This window comes from Zeus faber (genome assembly GCF_960531495.2).
Source record: "Zeus faber genome assembly, chromosome: 4".
In the NCBI taxonomy this organism is placed as follows: Eukaryota; Metazoa; Chordata; class Actinopteri; order Zeiformes; family Zeidae; genus Zeus; species Zeus faber.
In genome coordinates this window covers 18,147,635-18,166,512 of record NC_137191.1, presented here as the reverse complement: position 1 = coordinate 18,166,512, position 18,878 = coordinate 18,147,635, and the positions used below count along the sequence as shown (strand labels likewise).

Sequence of the window (18,878 nt, the reverse complement as noted above, 5' to 3'; positions counted from 1 at the left end):
TGCAGCGCCGGCGTCTTGCTTCCTCAAGAGTCGACTTTTCCGTACGTTCCCTCCGGCGGACGGTAACACTTGGGAAAGGTCATCAGCTGCAACATGTTGAAAGCGTATTTCCTGCACCGGATGTTCTTTTGTACGTTCTCAATCCGACATCCTTCTCTGGTGGTTTCACATGGAGTGTGGAGTGCAGAGGAACGAGAAAGGGGGGGAGAAACATGAGATATTGTTCAAAATGATGTCCGTTTTGAACGGAAAGGGGAATTTCCGCTAAAATGATAGGGATTGTTTTTTGTCCTGTAGCTTGTGATTTGCTGCAGTATACACAGTAAGCGACGTTACCCTCCGCTTTTAGTTTCAATGAACTCAAATAATTGTAGTTGTAAACAGATTATGTAATGGGTCATCTCCAGGGCGACGGCTGCATGCACAGCTTAGTGCACAGCCCAGTGCATTCTATGAAATAAGGATGATATAAATAATTTCTCTAAATATAATTGAAGCAAAATAAATCAATTGTGTCCTTTTGCAGTAAAGTGCCCCTTTAAGAAGTAAATGCAGAGGAAGAAATTAAGATTGATGTAATACAGTGTATATATGATCATACCCTTTGGCTCTACATGTTTTACACTCGGGCTGTGTTTCAAAATAGGATGTAGGATGGTTATTTTGTGCAGGCTGTGTTATGTCTTATTTGAATGTGTCAGTAAAATATTAAAGGTCAATCACAAGATGCTTGAGTTCATGTACAATTAAAACAACATAGAACACGAGTCGACTGGACTGTGACGGACTTTGACGGAGACGACTGATGTCCATTTAATCAGACTTTTTGTTTTGTTTTTCAAACTAAGACCAGTCCTGAGGATTTGTGGTCTGTGATGTGTCCTGAGAAGTTCACCGAAGCTGTTTAAAGCGGGCGAGGCAGCTCCTTTATGTTACCAAATGGTTCTTTATTAAAACCTTTTTGGCGATTAACTCGATGTGAAGTTGATTTCTTTATCACCACATTCCATATTGAGACCATAAATGTAAAATGTTTTATTACCTGAACGTCCAGGTGATCATCCTTTAGCTGCATTTGGTACTGAGGGACAGCTGATATTATTGAGAATCCAGCTGTGTCTGCCTTCGACCATGACTTTTTTCAGGTGTCATTGTCTAGATTTTTTTTAATTTTTTATATCTCTGGATATCAAAGATTTAGGCCAATTTTCTACCCTCCAAAACTCTAAAATGTAGAAATTTCCTTTCCGCCTATCTTCTTTAATACCTTTAAAATAGAATTCCCCCAATGTTCTGGAAGGGGATCAACACCCTCCAGGTTAATGTTGTTGGAAATGGTAAATATTAAACTAGCCTTCAACCAATTCACACCACCACGGCTCGAAAGGGGAAACAAATAACCACCAAAAGAAGCGGAAAAAGCGTGAGCGTATACGGCATTGTCAGCAATTTATTGATATTTTGCAAGCAGAAAAACGAGACTTAAAATGAGCCAGACGACCAGCAGGTGGGAGCTAACGAGCAGCAGGGCAATGGGGTAAAAGTGGCGCGACGCCGGTTTGTTCTCCACGGTGCCGGCCTCGGGGTCGTCCCAGTGGCCCGCGTCTCCCTGGGTCAGCCGACTGCAGCCACGCACGCCGGAAGACAGCACACGGGACAGAGACAGGTTAAAAACACCGATGGGTTAGTAGGTTTACCCGACATGCCGTCTGAGTGGAACGGTGGCAGGGATGAGAGACGGATGCGAGGGCCGCACCGAGGGGCACGCTGAGACTGCCGGTAGCGCAGGAAACCACAGACAAGCACGCGGCGGCGGATTAATATTTGAACGCGGTCGCTAGAGGAGCAACGATGCGGGAAAGGCGCTTACAAAGCATCGTGTTGTAAGCCACATGTAAGATGAGAAGATGGAGGGGTGATCATGCAGCAGCCTGATTACCGTTCAGCATGAAGTCATGCGAATTGAGAGGCTGGACTATGATGTACCGACAATGTACTATTTGGCCAAGACCCCTAGAGAGCCCCGTAGAGATGAATGGAGGATCAGAATTCCATTCAGAACAGCCCGACTTGACCGTGGAATTTATGCTTGTTTCGTTTTACCAGGCAAATGAGCTGTAACCCACACTAGTGCTATGTCTTTCACAACAGAAAATATAACCGTATGTCATCATAAAGCACCTAGATTTACTGTGGCAGTGACTCTCTACCTCACTCTTCATCTATGACGTGTATGCCCTTAGTTGGAGTTCCACCTTCACCTTAGCGGTGACGTATATGTCCTTAGTTGGAGTTCCACCGTTACCTCGGCGGTGACGTATATGTCCTTATTTACAGTTCCACCTTCACTCATGCCCTTATTTGGAGTTCCATATATAGTTCGTAGTTTTGGCCATTATGATGCTGAAGCTGGCTGGTAGTCCACTTTAGTAGGCCCTGACCGGCCCAGCTTACTGCTTCTATTTGCTGAAGTGCTGAATCTCTTATTTGTGACACGTGGTTCTTAAGTCTCTAACCACCCCGGACCGGTCCCACCGCCAAACCAAAACCCCGGTTGCTTCACCCGCTGCAGCCTGTCCCTCCCGGAAGAAGGACTCCTCCTCCTGTGACCCTTGCTCAGATTTATTCCATCTTCTTTCAGGGAGCTTCTGCTGGCCTGGGTGGAGGTTAAGACTAGGGCATGCCGTCGATTTACTGAATATGTAGAATGTGAAGCTTATGAAGCCTGTCGAGACTGTACTTGATTTCAGTCAAGTATTGACTGTGATCACTACTCAATGTCTTCACTGTGACAGTGATTCCCCTTCGGGGGGTAAATAAAGTACTATCTTATCTTATTTAATTTTCATTCACACTGCCATTGTTAACACAAAACCATTGCATTGTTTTCTTTAGACTCAATTTTAGAGATGGTATTTATTCACTTGTAAAACCGAAACAACGGGCAAGACTATGTTGAAAGAAAGGTTTACTAAAGAGGAAGATGAGCAGCCGCAAGATCTTTTGTTGATATAAGAAAATACAGAGCAAGCAGTTTAAGGGTGCAAATGTTTTGCTCGACGTGGTCTCTGCGGTAGACTCAACCACTTGGAGTTTATCAACAAGAAGGTCATTACATCATGTGATGAAACTGAATTGGAGGAATTATTGTTATAATTATAATAATTATTATTACTATTATGAGTATTATTATTATTATTATTATTATTATTATTATTATTATTACTATTACTATTATTACTATTACTATTATTACTACTATTATTACTATTACTATTACTATTACTATTGTTATTATTATTAGTCATCCAGCCCAACTGGCTAAAACCTTATTTTATTCAGACTATTTTGTTTGTCAATAGAAGATACATTTATGGCGCTGCATATTTAATTCTGCCCTGAACAATGGGCAGAAAGATGAATAATATGAGCTTGGCTGAGAAATGTCAACCTTCCTGTCCTGTTTTTTGATCTCACACTTCCACCTCCTTGTTTACTGCGTCCACCATTTGCACTGAGGAGTACAAAGACACCAAATGCAAATATTTTAGGAGCAGATCAGCAATACTGCAAATTTCACTGCAAAATAAATCCTTCTAGAATCATTCTGGTATATGATTTTCGGATTTGTTCTTCTCTTAAAGGATTTGCCACTAAAATCCAAACTTTTAAAGTTTCGTTTTGAAGAAAGAAAAGAAATGCACTACTCTGGGAAACTGATACGCATGCCCAACTGGCCGGAATGGTGTGGCATTGTATCCCTAAATACAAGCCTGGATATCTGCATAATGGCGCAGCATGTGTAGGAATGTCGCAGTGGAGGGACCAGATGAGGAGGTTCCCCAGGGTGCGGCTCGTGGTACGATGGGATGTGAGGATGCAAACGCGACACAATGTCCAGTGATGTGGCAGCGAACGGGTCCACTCTGTTCCACGTGTATTTGTGTGGGTGAGGGGTGGCGGTGGTGGGGCGGGAGGGGGAGGGGGTTTCAAGCTTTTGTTCCAACCCTCAATGGATTCAGTGATCGCCTGAAACAATAGCGTTGGTCCTTACCTCCGCATGCAGTCCAGGGCTCGGATGAAGTAATCCTTGCTGAGCTGGTGTTCGTCTCGCAGCAGCACACACTGCTCTAAGGTTACAGACATGGACGTCCGATCTTTGGCACTTTTACAACTGGTGAACCTGATGCCATTCAACCTCCGACAGATCTGGGAAGAAGGCAGCGGGGGATAGCAAACGTGAGGAAGGTCGCCCCAAAGAGTTTCTCCGCGCGCTGTCTGGTAAAAGAGATCATCTGGACAACGTGGCTCAATCAGCGTTTTCAAACAGGGCTCTGGGGTTTCACCGACTTGCTTATGATGAAAAAAATGAGTTTATACAGTAGTTGAATACAATATTCTCTAAACACCAAGAAATGTATTTATGACTCTTATTTCCACCATTTATATGCCTGTGTACGTCTAATGTCTAAAGTGCATGCGGAGCACGACTCAGGTATTGAGTAACACGTTGAAAGGGCGGCATTGATATCACTTTCTGAACATCCATCATGTGCAGGCAGGCGTTTATTTACAAAGTATTAGTTCGGTGCTTTCATTAAAGCTTGTGAAAGTTGTCTCCGTTACGCGATGTATAGAACACATTAATACATTTAAGGGGAAATGGTGTGACTTCTCCAGATAAGAGGATTACGCCGACAGCACTGGTTCCAATTAATCAAACATTAAGCAAAACGCCGCTTGTGGTTTGTGTGGAAATGGGTTTTTTTTTTTTGGTTTTTTTTTTACCGTTCCAGCGAGCCACAGTATCTCCACATTCTTCCTCTTCTTTGTCACTACATTCTGGCCCAGGGTTTCAAGTAGATCCTTTAATTCGACATGTGTCTGGAAACACGGTAGACCTGCACAAAAAGGAACAGAGGAAACGTTTCCGGGATTTGGATCAGTTTATTGTTTGGATCGACTGGCAAGGACTCTTATTTCGTAATCCTTGCCCGGGCACATTGCAGGCACAGGTAAGGCAAGGAAGCGTGTTGCAGTTGAGGAACTGGTGTTTTGCTTGTTTCAATGCAAGATTAGTTGTGTTTCGAAAAAATAACACGAATCTCACAAAGAGATTTGAAGGAAATTTAAAAAATTCAATAAAAACAATGACCAACAGTATGATTCAATATTTTTTCCAACTTTGAGGATTCAGATTGTGTTTACTTACATTCTACTGGCACTTTTTCACTCAGCGATTTGTAATAGACTTCTAGAACCTCAAAGTTCCTCTGATTTATCCTCTCCTGCAGGGAACTGTCTCCAAACCTGCGCATTTGAGAGACCGAACATAAACGTATGTACTGTAAAACGAACCTTCCGATCCATCATGATCATCAGTGAGCACAGCTAGATGAAAATGTCTAAACATGCCAAAGCTTTAACCATGGTCCCTGAAAAAAAAAACCCAAAACAGGGTATTTGAGACTATACAAAAATGTTCAATGTGACATTGAAATGTGGCACCTCATTATTTAATGACTCCATGCATCACAAAACTATTTCTCTGATCTGAAGCCTGTCAGTGTATTTTTTTCGACAACAGTTCAGGGGTCCATATAAATGCTTCTCCACCACGTTTCCATTTTCAAGGCTGAATTGACCATAAGCCGTCGTGCAGTACCTCTCCGCTATAGTTTGCTGTTCATTGATGCCCACGTTAAATAGCACCGGGAAGACTCTCAGAGGTCTGCCATCCTTGATCTCTTCCGGCAAACTCTGAAAAGCCAGCCGAGGTAAGGGCACTTCTACCCTGTAGTGGTCTCTGAATGGAAAGAGAGAGGTAGAGTTTGAGAGAGAGAGAGAGAGAGAGAGAGAGAGAGAATATAGGTCAGTCACTATATTGCAAAATGTAAGTGCAAGCTGTGCTAAGCGGTCGGCGAAAGGATAGGTAGACAGACAGACGGACGGACGGGGTCTGCCTGCCCGTCCGTCCGACAGACAGACAGATAGACATATAGATGGATAGATAGATAGATAGATAGATAGATAGATAGATAGATAGATAGATAGATAGATAGATAGACAGACGGACAGATGGACAGATGGACAGACGGATAGATAGATAGATAGATAGATAGATAGATAGATAGATAGATAGAGAGATACATAGATAGATACATAGATAGATAGATAGATAGAACTATCTATCTAGGAAGAAAGGTAGGAAGATAGAAAGATAATAATGACTTCTCACCGTCTGCCACAGACTACTGGCTGAAGGTCACTGAGGTCGTCGGTCCTGGCCTCCGTAATCCTGAACGTGACGCGGTGCAGATCGGAGATTCCCACCTCCATGTCTTCCAGCATGCCGATCTCCTCGCCTTCAAACAAACACAAAAAGCACAAAGTCAGTGGTCGTATACGTTTATATTAGTTGTATTAATACCCGTCTTTGTACATCATCTAAACCAATGGTGCAAGGCGATGACATGGTGAATATGGGACTGACTTGATAGTCAGACAAGATGAGGAAAATGGGAATTTTCATGGGAGATTCCGATTTTCATTTGGTAGAGCAAAAACAAGAACAAAGAAGGAGGAAAAACAACATCAACAGCACCACGAGTCGATTTAAACGTTATTAGCGATTTGGAAAAGAGATCAGAAGTAATTTTCTCCAAACTGTTTCCAGGCTGGTTGGACTCACTGTAGGTGCTGAGCAGACTCTCAAACTGGGCCACCACCCCGACCAGGTGGAGCTGCTTCAGGAAGCCTTTGTCCTCCATTCCAGCGTAGAGTCTCATGACGAAACCACAAGCCAGGGCTGCCAGCTGGACGTGCACACACACGCACACACACACGATTCTTAAAGCATACACATTTTAATGGCACTCTTGTGATGCTAAAGGTCTAACACCGTTTGTTTTTACAACAAAGTGCGGCCAAAGGACGTATAAAGGAAATGGAGGGAACCTGTTTACTGCCAGGAGAGCAACCATAGAGGCCTAATGAAAGCGGACTCAAACCGCGCTGCCTCAGCCTGCCCAATGGCCGTATTTAAACAACATTTCGATATTTCTTGAATTGTATGTATGTTCACATTTATTTTGTTGTTGAATGCAGTGTCTGGTTGCACAGTTTTCTCTACAATAAGTCTTTAAGGGCAGAGAAAGGTGCACTGCAGTGTGCAGCCACAGGCACATTCAATCTATTCATTGCAATTACACCAGAGATGTTTATTATTATACGCTTAACTTGCTATTTTTGGCCTTAGCTACTACAATGTTTAAAGAAACATCTTGACATTTGAGTTATTTATTTATTCAGCTGAATGGTTTGAAGGGCTCCAATTTGTTCTCTGTTTCACATTCCAGCTTTTTTGCAAAGACCTTGTGTTGAGCTACGGAATTGGTTTCTACCCCAGAGTGACAATAATCTTCAAGAACACACAAGAAAAACACATTTCGGTGCCACTACAAATGTTTTTCTTTCATTCAATCATGATTCATGATTTAAGGACTGCAAGGTATTTAGCTCCATTCCTGCTCCCAGAATAATAATAATAATAATAATAATAATAATAATAATAATAATAATAATAACAACAGAAAAAAGCTAAATTAATTTAATAATAAATAATAAATATAACACTTTAGACCGGGACATTGAGGATCACGATGGTTGCTCAGTGAATTAATTTTAATTATTTTTCTCAAATTATTGGCCTCAAATGATCAGTCTTGAACTTCCTCCAAGCAGGTCCCAAATAGTTTCAGTCAAAATAACCCTGACAATCAAGGACGCACTGGGACTACAAAATGGCGCTGAACTTTTTTACACAGAGCAGGATTTCTTACCACCTGTGCATACTCCACCATCCCCGCCCCATCCACGCACATACAAACACACCAACTCTTAATAACACCACTTATAAGAATAATGGATAACTACTGTAACTGTACTAGCTAGTGAAAGTGAGTCACTAGTCAGTGATTCATGAATGTCTATATTTGAACAGGCTGTATAATCTATTTCAACACAGGAAATATGTCAAATAATGCTTTTACTCCAACTCTTACCTACTCTTCAGGGCAGGTTTATAAACAATAAATAATTACAAACATCAGGAACTGACTGTACACATTTAAACTTCTAAAGTGCAGTTAAACAATAAATATTAAAATAGACAAAGAAACTCGAAATAATATCTAAAATTGAACAAAAATTAAGCATTACATTTAGTAGTACATTTCTTGGCCAGGTGCGAAGGTACAGACCATTTTGCTGGTCTATAAACAATAAAATAATATTTAAACAGACAAACACCAGCTTGTATATATTTGTACTAGTGCAATGGTTTTGCTGTTCCATAAATTATAAATAATATCTGAAGTTGACATTTGACATCTGAGATGCGGGTCGCTGGCCCACTTTGATTATGAGGGCTGGTGCATAATCATGGTGGGCCGGCGACGCAGATCTCTCCGATCTCTAGTTCTTGTTTTATAATGGGCTGCTCAGGCGGCCCACAGAGCGACAGGCCCACCGGGATTTGTCCCGGCGCTCCCAATGCAGCATTGATGGCCAGTCCGACAATGCTCATAAAGGTTCCGGGCCCTTTTTCAACAGATAGTGATGCTTTAGATCTACTCCTGTTTGCTCGGGTGTGGTTGCGTGCACCTACTGCCTGGCTGAAGACCACGTCCCTCCTCTGCTGGAGGTGCAGCCCCTGGGGCACGCTGCACGCCGCCTCCTGCAGGAGTACGAAGGTCATGGCCCTCCTCGCCCTCTCCACCACCTCAATCACGCACTCCTTTAACCTGCTTACCAGGGGGTACAGCTGCTCCCTCCAGTCACCTGAGGGCGAGAGAGGGAGGGAGAGGGTGAGAGAGGAGGGAGGGAGGGAGGGAGGGAGGGTGGGGGTGAGATAAAGGGACAGGCATATGCATCACCTGACTGCTGTGTATGTAGGCTGATGTATTACTTGCACACACGGCCGGTTTCCACTCGCAGCCTTCTGAGCCAAAGATAAGGTGCAGTCGGTCAATGTCAAACCGGCTGGGCAGTCCAGATGCACTTATCTCTCAACTGGAATTTCAAGGGCAGTGACAGAACTACATTGCCCGGCCCTGTTTGAAGTTGATTAACACAGAGGAAAGGAGGTGGATACGGGTGCCCAGCACGGATAAACAAACGTGGGATTTATCCAAATTCCATTTTTATTTGATTTATTTTTGTGCTGCGGCCCATGCTGTTTCACCCCAGAATAAAAAAAAATAAAAAATGGATCAAATTGTATCAAAATCTGTTTTATTTTCTTAGTTCATCACATGGCCTCGTTAGTCCTGCGTGGAATAAATGCTTCTGGATTTTGGCTTTCTCAAAGGTAGGTCACTTAAGTGTCCTGCTCTTGTACTTTCTCTTCCTGAATGCTTGATAGATACAAATTTCCGTGTACGCTGGAATGGGAAAAACAAGAGCGTGCCTGAATAATTGATTTCACCAGCCAACAGGGGGCAGTGTTTGCCCGCGCAGCGCTGCTCAACGCCGCTCGTCTCACAGTTGGGCATCCACCGTTACAACAACCTGGAAAGTTACTGGGACGCGGGGATAGTTCACTCACACATACGCAGGCGCACACGCACACCGGGTTGACGCATTGAAAAATGTATGGTACACCCAACTTGCCCTTGTCTTGTCGAGGAAATCACGTCTTATCTCATTCTCGCAAATTCCAACTCTGCACAGAGAAGGGAGGAAGCAGAGCTCCGTCTGGCAGCTCTCTGCAGCCCACCTGTCCAAACATTCAAACCCTCACAATGCCTTGTCATCAAAAGACCGGCTCCGCTAATCTCCGCTAAGAGATAACACCCCGTCCGCCCCCGTCCTCTCATTATTCCATCCATGTTTTTTATTTAGACGAGCAGACGACCCCTCATCCCAAACGAGGGGCTGGCTGCGGCAGCGGCTGCATACACGGTTTGTATGCAGAGCCCACAAGCCCTTTCCTGCATGCAGACTTTGAGATGGAAAAGGGGCGCATATGCAGCCACCACATTCCTGCAAGTGTGCAATGACGCAAATACACTCTCATAGACTCCTGCACGCACGCAGGCACGCACGCAGGCAGGCACACATACCCACACACAGATACTTTTCATTCAAAGGCCTCCCGTGGTTGCCTGGTTCCACTAATGCCGCTGCATTGTGTGCCAGTTGGCAGCGCTCACCGGCTGGACACCCGTCGCAGCACAAGCTTGAGGCAGGATTTAGTTGGCTGCGACGGGAGACCGGGCAGCTTGCAGTCGATAGCAGAGGGATCTGCATATTATCCAACTTTCATCAACTTTATTTCTTTTTGCTGCCATCGCTGACATAATAGAGGGTGCTTCTGAGTTGTGGCCGACCGATCGATCGGCTTGGTAACATTGTGTTGGTGAAACAAATGTTAAATGAAGCGCTATTTCCTTTTAACAATTTGTTTTGGTGTATATATTCTGTGGGTATAGGAAAATACAGAAGAAAAGTGTGCAACATTATTAGCCTGCACCGTGATGAAGATCAAAATCCTAAGTAAAAGCATCCAAATTTTAGGACTTCAAAGTCATTGGGTGATCATCATTGCTGTAATCCATCACTTTCCAACAAACAAGGGCTGTGGTAAAGCAAAGGGAATATTTTCCTTGTTAAAAGCTGTCTAAAAACCCATCCATTAACTAGTTAATGCCGATATTTAATAGAGAATAAGGCCTTTTAAAATGAAGGACACCTGTCTGGTAATTGTTTCATTCCCCGCCTCAATAGCACACGGTTGCTCTTCGTAGGAGACAAAAGACGGCGCTAAGCGGAAAGAAAAAAGAAGAAGAAGAAGAAGAAGAAGAAGAAACAAAAAGAAGAAACAAAGCATCACTTTTCTTACCGGGATGGTGATGGGACGTGATGACATCAGCGAGCTGCTTCTCGGGAAGCGGCTCCTGGTTGTTGTTGTCTTGCTCCTGGAGTTTATCCACCATGGCAATGACACAGTTGAGGCTTTTGGCGACACTGGCCCACACCCTGTCCTAGAGGATCCACAGACACAGTGAGCGCTCGACTCTCTCTCGCTCTTCGGCGCACGTATATATTATGGATGTGCGCATGCATGTATTTCGCCTGGGTTTCTCCCTTTTAAAATTCAAAGATATGCCGATATAATAAAATAAATGTGAAAGACGGAGTGACTTTACTGCACACCAATTTGGTGTTTACAAATATGCATATATATATATATATATATATATATATATATATATAAGTGTGTATATGCATGTGACCATAGAAATGGACATTGATCTTTCTTGATCTTTTCTTTTTTTCAACATTTAATAAGCATTGCTAAATCCTTTAAGTACTAATTGTTGTTTGGACAGGTCATCTCATTGAGACGCGGGGTCTCATTCTCAAGAGTTGCCCGGTCAAGACAGCGGCAGCAGTACGACACAAAGTTAGAGGGAGAGAGGACATTCAGTACGGAGACAAAGTAAAACACAATCATCCTCACGCCGACGTGCATGTACAGACGCAGGAGAACAGGCACACACTTCAGAGCGTATTGCTAACAGATGGTCATTATTTTTGGAGAGCTACTCAGGTTCTCTGATGAGAAGGCAGCATATTCTGATTCCCCCACAGGGTCCATTTGTGTTAGCCAATCGAGACTCCAAGTTCCCAGAACCTCTGTGAATAAACCTGTGATAGAGATTTTCTAAAGTGGTGGGTATTAAGAAATGGAGAAAGGCAAAAGGTTTCCCAGTAATAGTCTTTGCTATGGAAAAAACATTTTCAGTCCACAGTGGTTAAAAGCAAATTTTAAAGACACTTTGTTAGGTTCATCACGTCAAAGGAAAAGAAAGCGCAAACTAACATGCAGCCGGACGACTTCACCGCAGTAAGTCACTACGAGAAAAACTCAAACTTGCCCATTCCTCTTCGTCGTATTCCTTGTGGTGCGGTAAGGAGTCCAGGCTCCTCGGTGGCGCGGGCCCGCCTTCTGCCGTCCTGGCGCTCTGCGGCTCCTCCACGTTGTTGCACACCGCGGGACTCTCCGCCGCCTTCGTCACGGGGCTGTGGCCCGGGAGCGTCTGCCCCGGGCTGGGGTTACGAACGCCGCCGGGGCTCGAACCCTGGCCCGGATGCTGCATCTGCCTCATCTGCCGCTGGGACTTGGCCACGAAGCCGGGCCGCGCCGCGTGCAGCGCCAGCAGGGCGCTCTTCACCAATTCATCGTTGAGGGCATGGACAAATTGCTCTGTCTGCGTAAAACAGAGAGGTGAGGGAAAGACGGGTGGGTGGGCATGCCGACATTTATTGTGCTGTGGTAGAACAAATGGAAAGTATAGAATAAAGGAGGGGGGCGGGGGGTATATTCGATAGGGAAAGAGTGAGGCTGAAGAAAGAATTGAGTAACTACTAAGGAAAGGAGAAACAAGAAAAAATGAACTCCATCCTTCACCAGCGAGGAGCAGCTTCTCCATTACAGCGCGGAGACAGTGGAAAACAACAAACAATTCAATTACTCCTCTGGCAGCCGGGTTTCTCCGAGGGGCACACCTCCTTTGATATGGAATGCACCAGCTACTGTATGCTGATGACGATCCCACTACGGAGGAGCCTTGTGCTCACTGCCGCCACGGCGGAACACACAAATAATAAAAAAAAAAAAAAAAAGTAAAGGGCTCTCCAGAATAATTGAGTTAGCCTAACAAATAAGCAATTCTATTACCACAACAAAATGCAATCGAACAAAACACATGAGCCAAGGAAAAGAAAAAAGGCTTGCAAGGTTGTTACAAATGTTTGTCGCACAGATTCCCTCTTCCCTCTGTCCCCAGTGCAGCCTTTGCAGAGAATAAAGTTGGCTTGTTGAGGCTGCCAAACTGTGTGTGTGTGTGTGTGTGTGTGTGTGTGTGTGTGTGTGTGCGTGTGCGTGTGCGTGTGTGTGTGTGTGAAAGGGGGAATAAGAATGAGTTTCAGGAGTATAAGGAGGACACAATTAATTGACAAGCATACTGGGGAGATGTTGAGTAATTTCCTAAATAGAATCTAGGAAAAAGCCAAAGAGAAATACTCTCCTGTCACCGCCATATCCTGGGGCATCTCCACACAAACTATGGCAAGTGGTCAATGATCACAGAAACAGGGCTATAAAATACAGCATGAGGTCAAATCGCTTCAACTCTCTTTTTAAGACTGTAGATAAAGTAACAAGAATAGATATAGCTGCTGGAAGCAATACATCCTGTTTAGTTATGTTGGGTGCATTTTACAGTTTCCCCGGTTCTCTGAAACGCTGCAGGATTTTCCGAGTTTACTTGAACACAGCATGAGCCGGTCTGTCGTCTCCTGGTTGCTCATCTCGTTTCTTCAGTACGTTTTGTTTAATATTGTGACTGACCCTGACGACTGGATTTTTGGACGATGGCTTCTTTATTGCCTTGGATTTTCAGTTTAATAGATAATTTTTCTTTTTTGGGATGAAGATAATATTTATGTAACTTTAACATTAATTTGCAATTACAAATAGTATGGAATAATTAATCAACATCACAAACACGTTCTGGCTTTTCATTACAGTTTGTAAAGTGTAGTTACAGGACAATGTTTATACATGATGTTTATCACCAAGAAAAGTATTTAATATTTTATTTGAAACTATATGTTATATGTGTTATAACTTACCTTGCTGCATTGGAGTACATCTGGAGTTTCTGTGACGGTAGATGTTGTGTGTCGTATATGTTAATTATGACGTATTTACATCGATTTACGATAGCAGTGTAATTTATGTATTTCTTAATTCAATTTGAGTTTGTTTCTTTAGTTGGAATACATTCTCAGTAAGTTATTTTTCTTTGAAATACAACAAACATTGTGATATGTCTGTGGGTAATTACCATTGCTTCTATTTTTCCGATGCCACCTTGGATTTTGAACTCATCACTAAGTCGCATATTACAGTGTTTTCGAGGGACGCTCAGACCACAATTCAAGGATTATTTTCTCTTCTTTTTTTCATTAATCCGGCGAAATAATGCGGACCATGGATTTAAAATATCAATCAGATCTATTGACATCTACTAGGTAACAATGTTCTCTATGTAACAATCCTTGTTACATAGAGGTTAAAATGATACCTCAACCGTATTTCTAGCTTACCCTGAAGGATGTATAGTATATAGTTTTGGCTGGGTTACACATATTTCTGACAGGCGTACTGGCACGTCACTGAATCTTTGGTGGGTTTTTCGCTAATATCTGCTCCATATGTGGATCGATTTGGATTAAACTTCAACCAAGAGGTCTTTGTGAGAGCAGGGTTCAAACAAGACGTAAACCGTGTTTGTATGTTATACCGAAGTTGGTTTTTCAGATAGTTTTAGGCTTCAAAATTTAGAGCCCTGTGGGCTGGACCCCTAATTACACTTAAAATTCTGGAAATCTGGGAAATACCAGGAATTAATAAGAATAATTTATTATTTATTATTTATTATTTATTTGTCATAATTAAATTTATTATTTAATTATGACAAGAAAAAAAATCATGCAAGCTCTATTCAGTAGTCTTTCAAGATTAACAAAAAAAAGAAAGAAAAGGCCATGACGAGATCAGGAATTGAACATGTAAATCCATATTTAAATGCTTATCTGGTCACCATGCTAGTTTGCAATCTATGAGAACATTTATTATTCATTATCTTTCAAGGGATGAGTGAACAAAACCGCACGCTGTATTTCACCCATCATATTTGCACTTTTTAACCACAGGCTCACAAATGGAAATGTGATTGCTTGCAATGTCATTAGTTTCTCACACACTAAATGAACAAATTATTTTGTTTGAGACCAAAACATTTCTCATTTGATCAAGAAAAAGAAATACTCTTCATGTTTTAATCTAAAGCTAAATTTCCCTTACGCTCCTTAGGGTTTGCAGAGAAATGTAAAATAACATGTTTTACATGAGTGTGTATGTATGTGTACTATTTAGTATTGTGACATTTCAAAAGAGCGCTCCTTTGGGCAATTGAGATAAGATGTGGCGCTTTCATTCATTTTCCAGGTCTAAAAAACTCAAAATCCCTGGAGAGAAATTGCGGGTGCTAGAAATCCTTCGGTTCATTTGCTGTAGCTGTGGACCGGATTGGGCAAAATTGCAAGTCAGGAAGTGCTCTTTCAAATTCCACCTGGCAGGAATGCCGTTATTTTTGATCGAAAAAAGAGGAGCAAGGTGCAAGAAACTATTTACTTCAAGAGGTTTTAAGTTAAATGCAGACGGCATGTTTTAAAAATGGAGCTTTTCCCTCAGTGGGGTGAAGCGGCAGTGCAAACCTGACGCATTCACCAGTGGCGTAGGTACTGATGGTGCAACCGGCTGCATCGGTGCCCAGTGACCGCTACGCCAGGGGTCCATCCCATCGCCGCATCAGCAATGGGGTGCCCGTGATCAGTGGCCAAAGCGTCCAGCCCAGGCCCTGGACTGTAGGTCCAGGTCCTGAAAACTGCATTCTGCATTCTGCATTCAAGCACAGTGGGAAGCTGCAGCAACAATTTCCTCTATGGTTTAACCTTCAGTGAGGTTGCCCTACACTGTATGAATCATTATGAATTATGAGGACCTATATTTTAACGTTGGCCTGGGTGGAAAAATAGCGAAACCATCTGCGGCAATTTAGCCTACCATGCACCTCCCAAGTGGCGTGTTCAGGGACCTCCGGCACTGAGACACAGGCGAAGGGGTAGAAAATACACAGGTTTATTGTGGAGAGGGGGCTTGATAGAACAAGCCCCGGAGAAGATGGACACAGGTCATGACAGGGGCTCCTCTCTCCTGAGTGTGTGTGGGGATGTTTTTTTTTTGCTTGTTAGACCAACCACCGAGCAACAGGCATGCAGCCACTCTGATCCTGGGCCCCCAATTACCTAGATCCAGGTCAGGTGTGGCTGCTCCAACCACACCATCCCCACTCCACAGTATCCTTTAATCATTTCTCTTCTTCTGGGAGACTGCTGCAAAGAGTGAAGATCAGTTGGTAAAATCTGTATCTTTGCCATGATGGCCATGGGCAACAGGGCGCTTGAGAAACAGCTGCTCAGCAAGGGGTGAATAAGTTAAGTAAGGTCCAGGGTCAAAGTAGAAATAATTTGGGAGAAAAGTGATGAGTGAATTAAGGGTGTGCCATCAAGAAAAAGAGTCCACCCACACACACGCCTAGTCTCTATTTCCCCCCCGTTATTGTTACGGTGGTTTTGTGATCATATGTGAGTATGGATAAACAATGTATATAGGTCGGACAACCCAGAGTAGAACGGTGGATTTGGAATGGGGGATTTTTTTGTGATTTGTATGTATGATTTTCTTTTTTACCGAGCGGCGGATTGACAACACTAGCCTCACTCTTTCTGCTCCCAGTCTTTCTCGCTCTCAGTCTCTCTCTCTCTCTCTCTCTCTCTCTCTACCACACGCACGCTCTACGCGCGCACGCACACAAACATGGAGGGCTTGAGATTTTAATCAGAGAGCGGAGCTCCTTGTGCTGACCAGGCCAGGGGTTTACTTGGCCAGTGTGTGCGTGTCTAATCAAGGATGAGGGGAAGTGGTGGCAGTACGAATGTTCCAATTAAACAGCCTGATTGGACTCTATTCCGCTGTGGCCAAAACAATCTCTCCCCCCGACAGATTGCAATCTGACAGCGCCAGATGTAATTCATTAATTATACTGATCAAAAAAATGTGTCAACTCCATAAACCTCCACGACACTTCTCTGTTATTGCCGTTGTGATTTTAATGACTCATGGATATTTCATGAGATCGCCCATGGAGGATGCAACTGTGTCACAGCAGTCAGCTGATTGGGGGTTCGATATTTTTCTTTGAGAATTGTGAAAACCGGCTTTGCTGCCATTAGGTAATGCCACGTTGCAACGAGCACAGCTCTATCATTATGGTCTGGTTAGAGTTCACCCTGCTTTGACGTGCTCCAGTGGAAATATTCTTTAACTCTCTGAACCCTCCGCGAGAGGGAAAATGCTCAGTGGCGCAGCAGTCGGCTCGGACCAACGTCCCCATCTGAATAGACTCACGATTGCCATGGTACCAAGAAAACTTGGCTGAAGGCTGTAGGCAGAACCTCTGAGAATAGAATGAAGTTGCTTAGAGGGAGGTGGAGTACAGTGTTGGGGTTTGCACTGACCAAATGCCAGGTTCGCCGCTGAGGTGTTTCCTGACCGTGTAGGGTGATAAGCCTTGGGTGGAAGCCAGTGCTTTAAACAACATGAGTTACCCTTTGAGAGCCAGAATGAAGTGACCTCAGCCGCGTCGGTGGAGGTGGAGGCGGTGGGTTTTAGGGAGATCTCACCTTGTCGGAAAGGCTCTTCAGCGCCTCTTTCAGACCGGGGGCGGAGCGCTCCTGGGCGGCCTGGAGGAGCCGGTCTGCTACGGTGGAGATGAGGGGGAGGAGGTGGGCCATGGTGGTCAGCACCTCCTGGGCTTTGGCTGTGTGCTCCGGGGAGTAGTAGATACACTGGTAGGCCGTGCTGAAGCTGGTGGGGAAAACACAGCATATTTGAAAACTAATGACTGAATGCTGTTCATTTATTTGAATCACATTTTATTTATGACAAAAGCAGCTGCGTAGGTTAGTCGTGGTTTAAATAGGTATATAAACAATGAATGGCACTGCAAGTCCAGACCACCGTAGAGCAGATGAAAGATTTGGTCAACAATAAAAAATGATCACATATTGTAGCATGGCTTAATATTTTGTTCTTCTATTCACCATGAATATTTTACAGTTTTACACAATTTTTCGATCTATTGGGCCACATCTTTTTAGGGTTTCAGCCCAAGCTGCCAAAGTGGACTCCCAAGTCCAATGTCAAACCACTTCCACATTTTGAATAATTAATCCCTTCCTCATTACAAGGGAGCCATTCAATCTAAGAAAATAACACCTTTGTCGGGCCCCAGATTGAGGGCAAATCACTCACATCAAATATTCTCCCCGAGTAAAGTTTGAGTGACTTTCAATGAGTTTGTGCTGACTTCCAGTTATCACATGTAGTGTGGAGTGTGGCAGTCACTTACAAGCCTCCCAGCGAGTTTAGAGTCAGCCCTGTGAGCCTCTATGTAGGCCAGACCCTAGAGCCGCATCCTAAGGCATAATTGACTAAGAAAAGAGGAGTGAGTAAGAGAGAAAAAACATCATATATATATATATATATATTTACAGTATATATATATATATATATATATAGAGAGAGAGAGAGAGAGAGAGAAGGAGAGACCGAGGAAAGACAGAGAGAGCTGGAATAATATTCCCTGCAACACAGCCAACTACTTGTGTTGACAGCGAGAGAGCACATCTTCAGAAGTCCTCCTGTGTCAAACAGACACCTGACGTATCCTTACGTGTGAAAATCTGAAGCCCTTAAGAAATTAGGTGGAGCGGGTACCCGACACCGCCTGGTTGCAGCTAGCCTAAAAATCCTGGCCTTGTCATTACAGCTAATGAGCCCTCTGGAGAACGACCACCGTCTAGTTCCAGAGCTAATCAAAGGCCTCATGGAGAAAAAAATAGGACACAAAGGTCTAACTGTGTGAAATACTCAGCGATACAAACACCACCATCCCCACTCCCAGAACCCAAGCCTTTGTCTTTCAAACTCTAAAAGTCCAGCGCACATTAAAACAAATGCATGAGAAGGACATTTGAGTGTGGGGAGGTGCAGAGAGACCAGCATCTATTTGTTGAAGCAGCAAAATTATTTGTATTTGGAAAAAAGGGGAAATAGGCGTAACAATCCTGTTTTTGTTTGCGAAACACTTCTAATTTTAGGATAGTAAAGTGAAAATAAG

At 43.5% G+C, this 18,878-nt stretch overlaps 1 protein-coding gene across 1 annotated transcript in view; it reads right to left on the bottom strand.

Annotated features, from left to right (window-relative positions):
• Window positions 1–2: 2 nt before the first annotated feature.
• The window catches only part of inpp4b (inositol polyphosphate-4-phosphatase type II B), a gene marked incomplete at its 5' end in the record, with an annotated part of 143,559 nt that continues 124,683 nt past the window's right edge, over window positions 3–18,878 (bottom strand). The window contains 11 exons of the mRNA XM_079999460.1: window positions 3–156; window positions 4,055–4,209; window positions 4,789–4,901; window positions 5,213–5,310; window positions 5,666–5,806; window positions 6,239–6,365; window positions 6,692–6,815; window positions 8,669–8,841; window positions 10,904–11,045; window positions 11,943–12,275; window positions 17,380–17,563. Coding sequence (XP_079855586.1) covers window positions 24–156; window positions 4,055–4,209; window positions 4,789–4,901; window positions 5,213–5,310; window positions 5,666–5,806; window positions 6,239–6,365; window positions 6,692–6,815; window positions 8,669–8,841; window positions 10,904–11,045; window positions 11,943–12,275; window positions 17,380–17,563 — 1,723 coding nt within the window. The 3' untranslated portion in view covers window positions 3–23. The remainder of the gene's footprint in view (window positions 157–4,054; window positions 4,210–4,788; window positions 4,902–5,212; window positions 5,311–5,665; window positions 5,807–6,238; window positions 6,366–6,691; window positions 6,816–8,668; window positions 8,842–10,903; window positions 11,046–11,942; window positions 12,276–17,379; window positions 17,564–18,878) is intronic.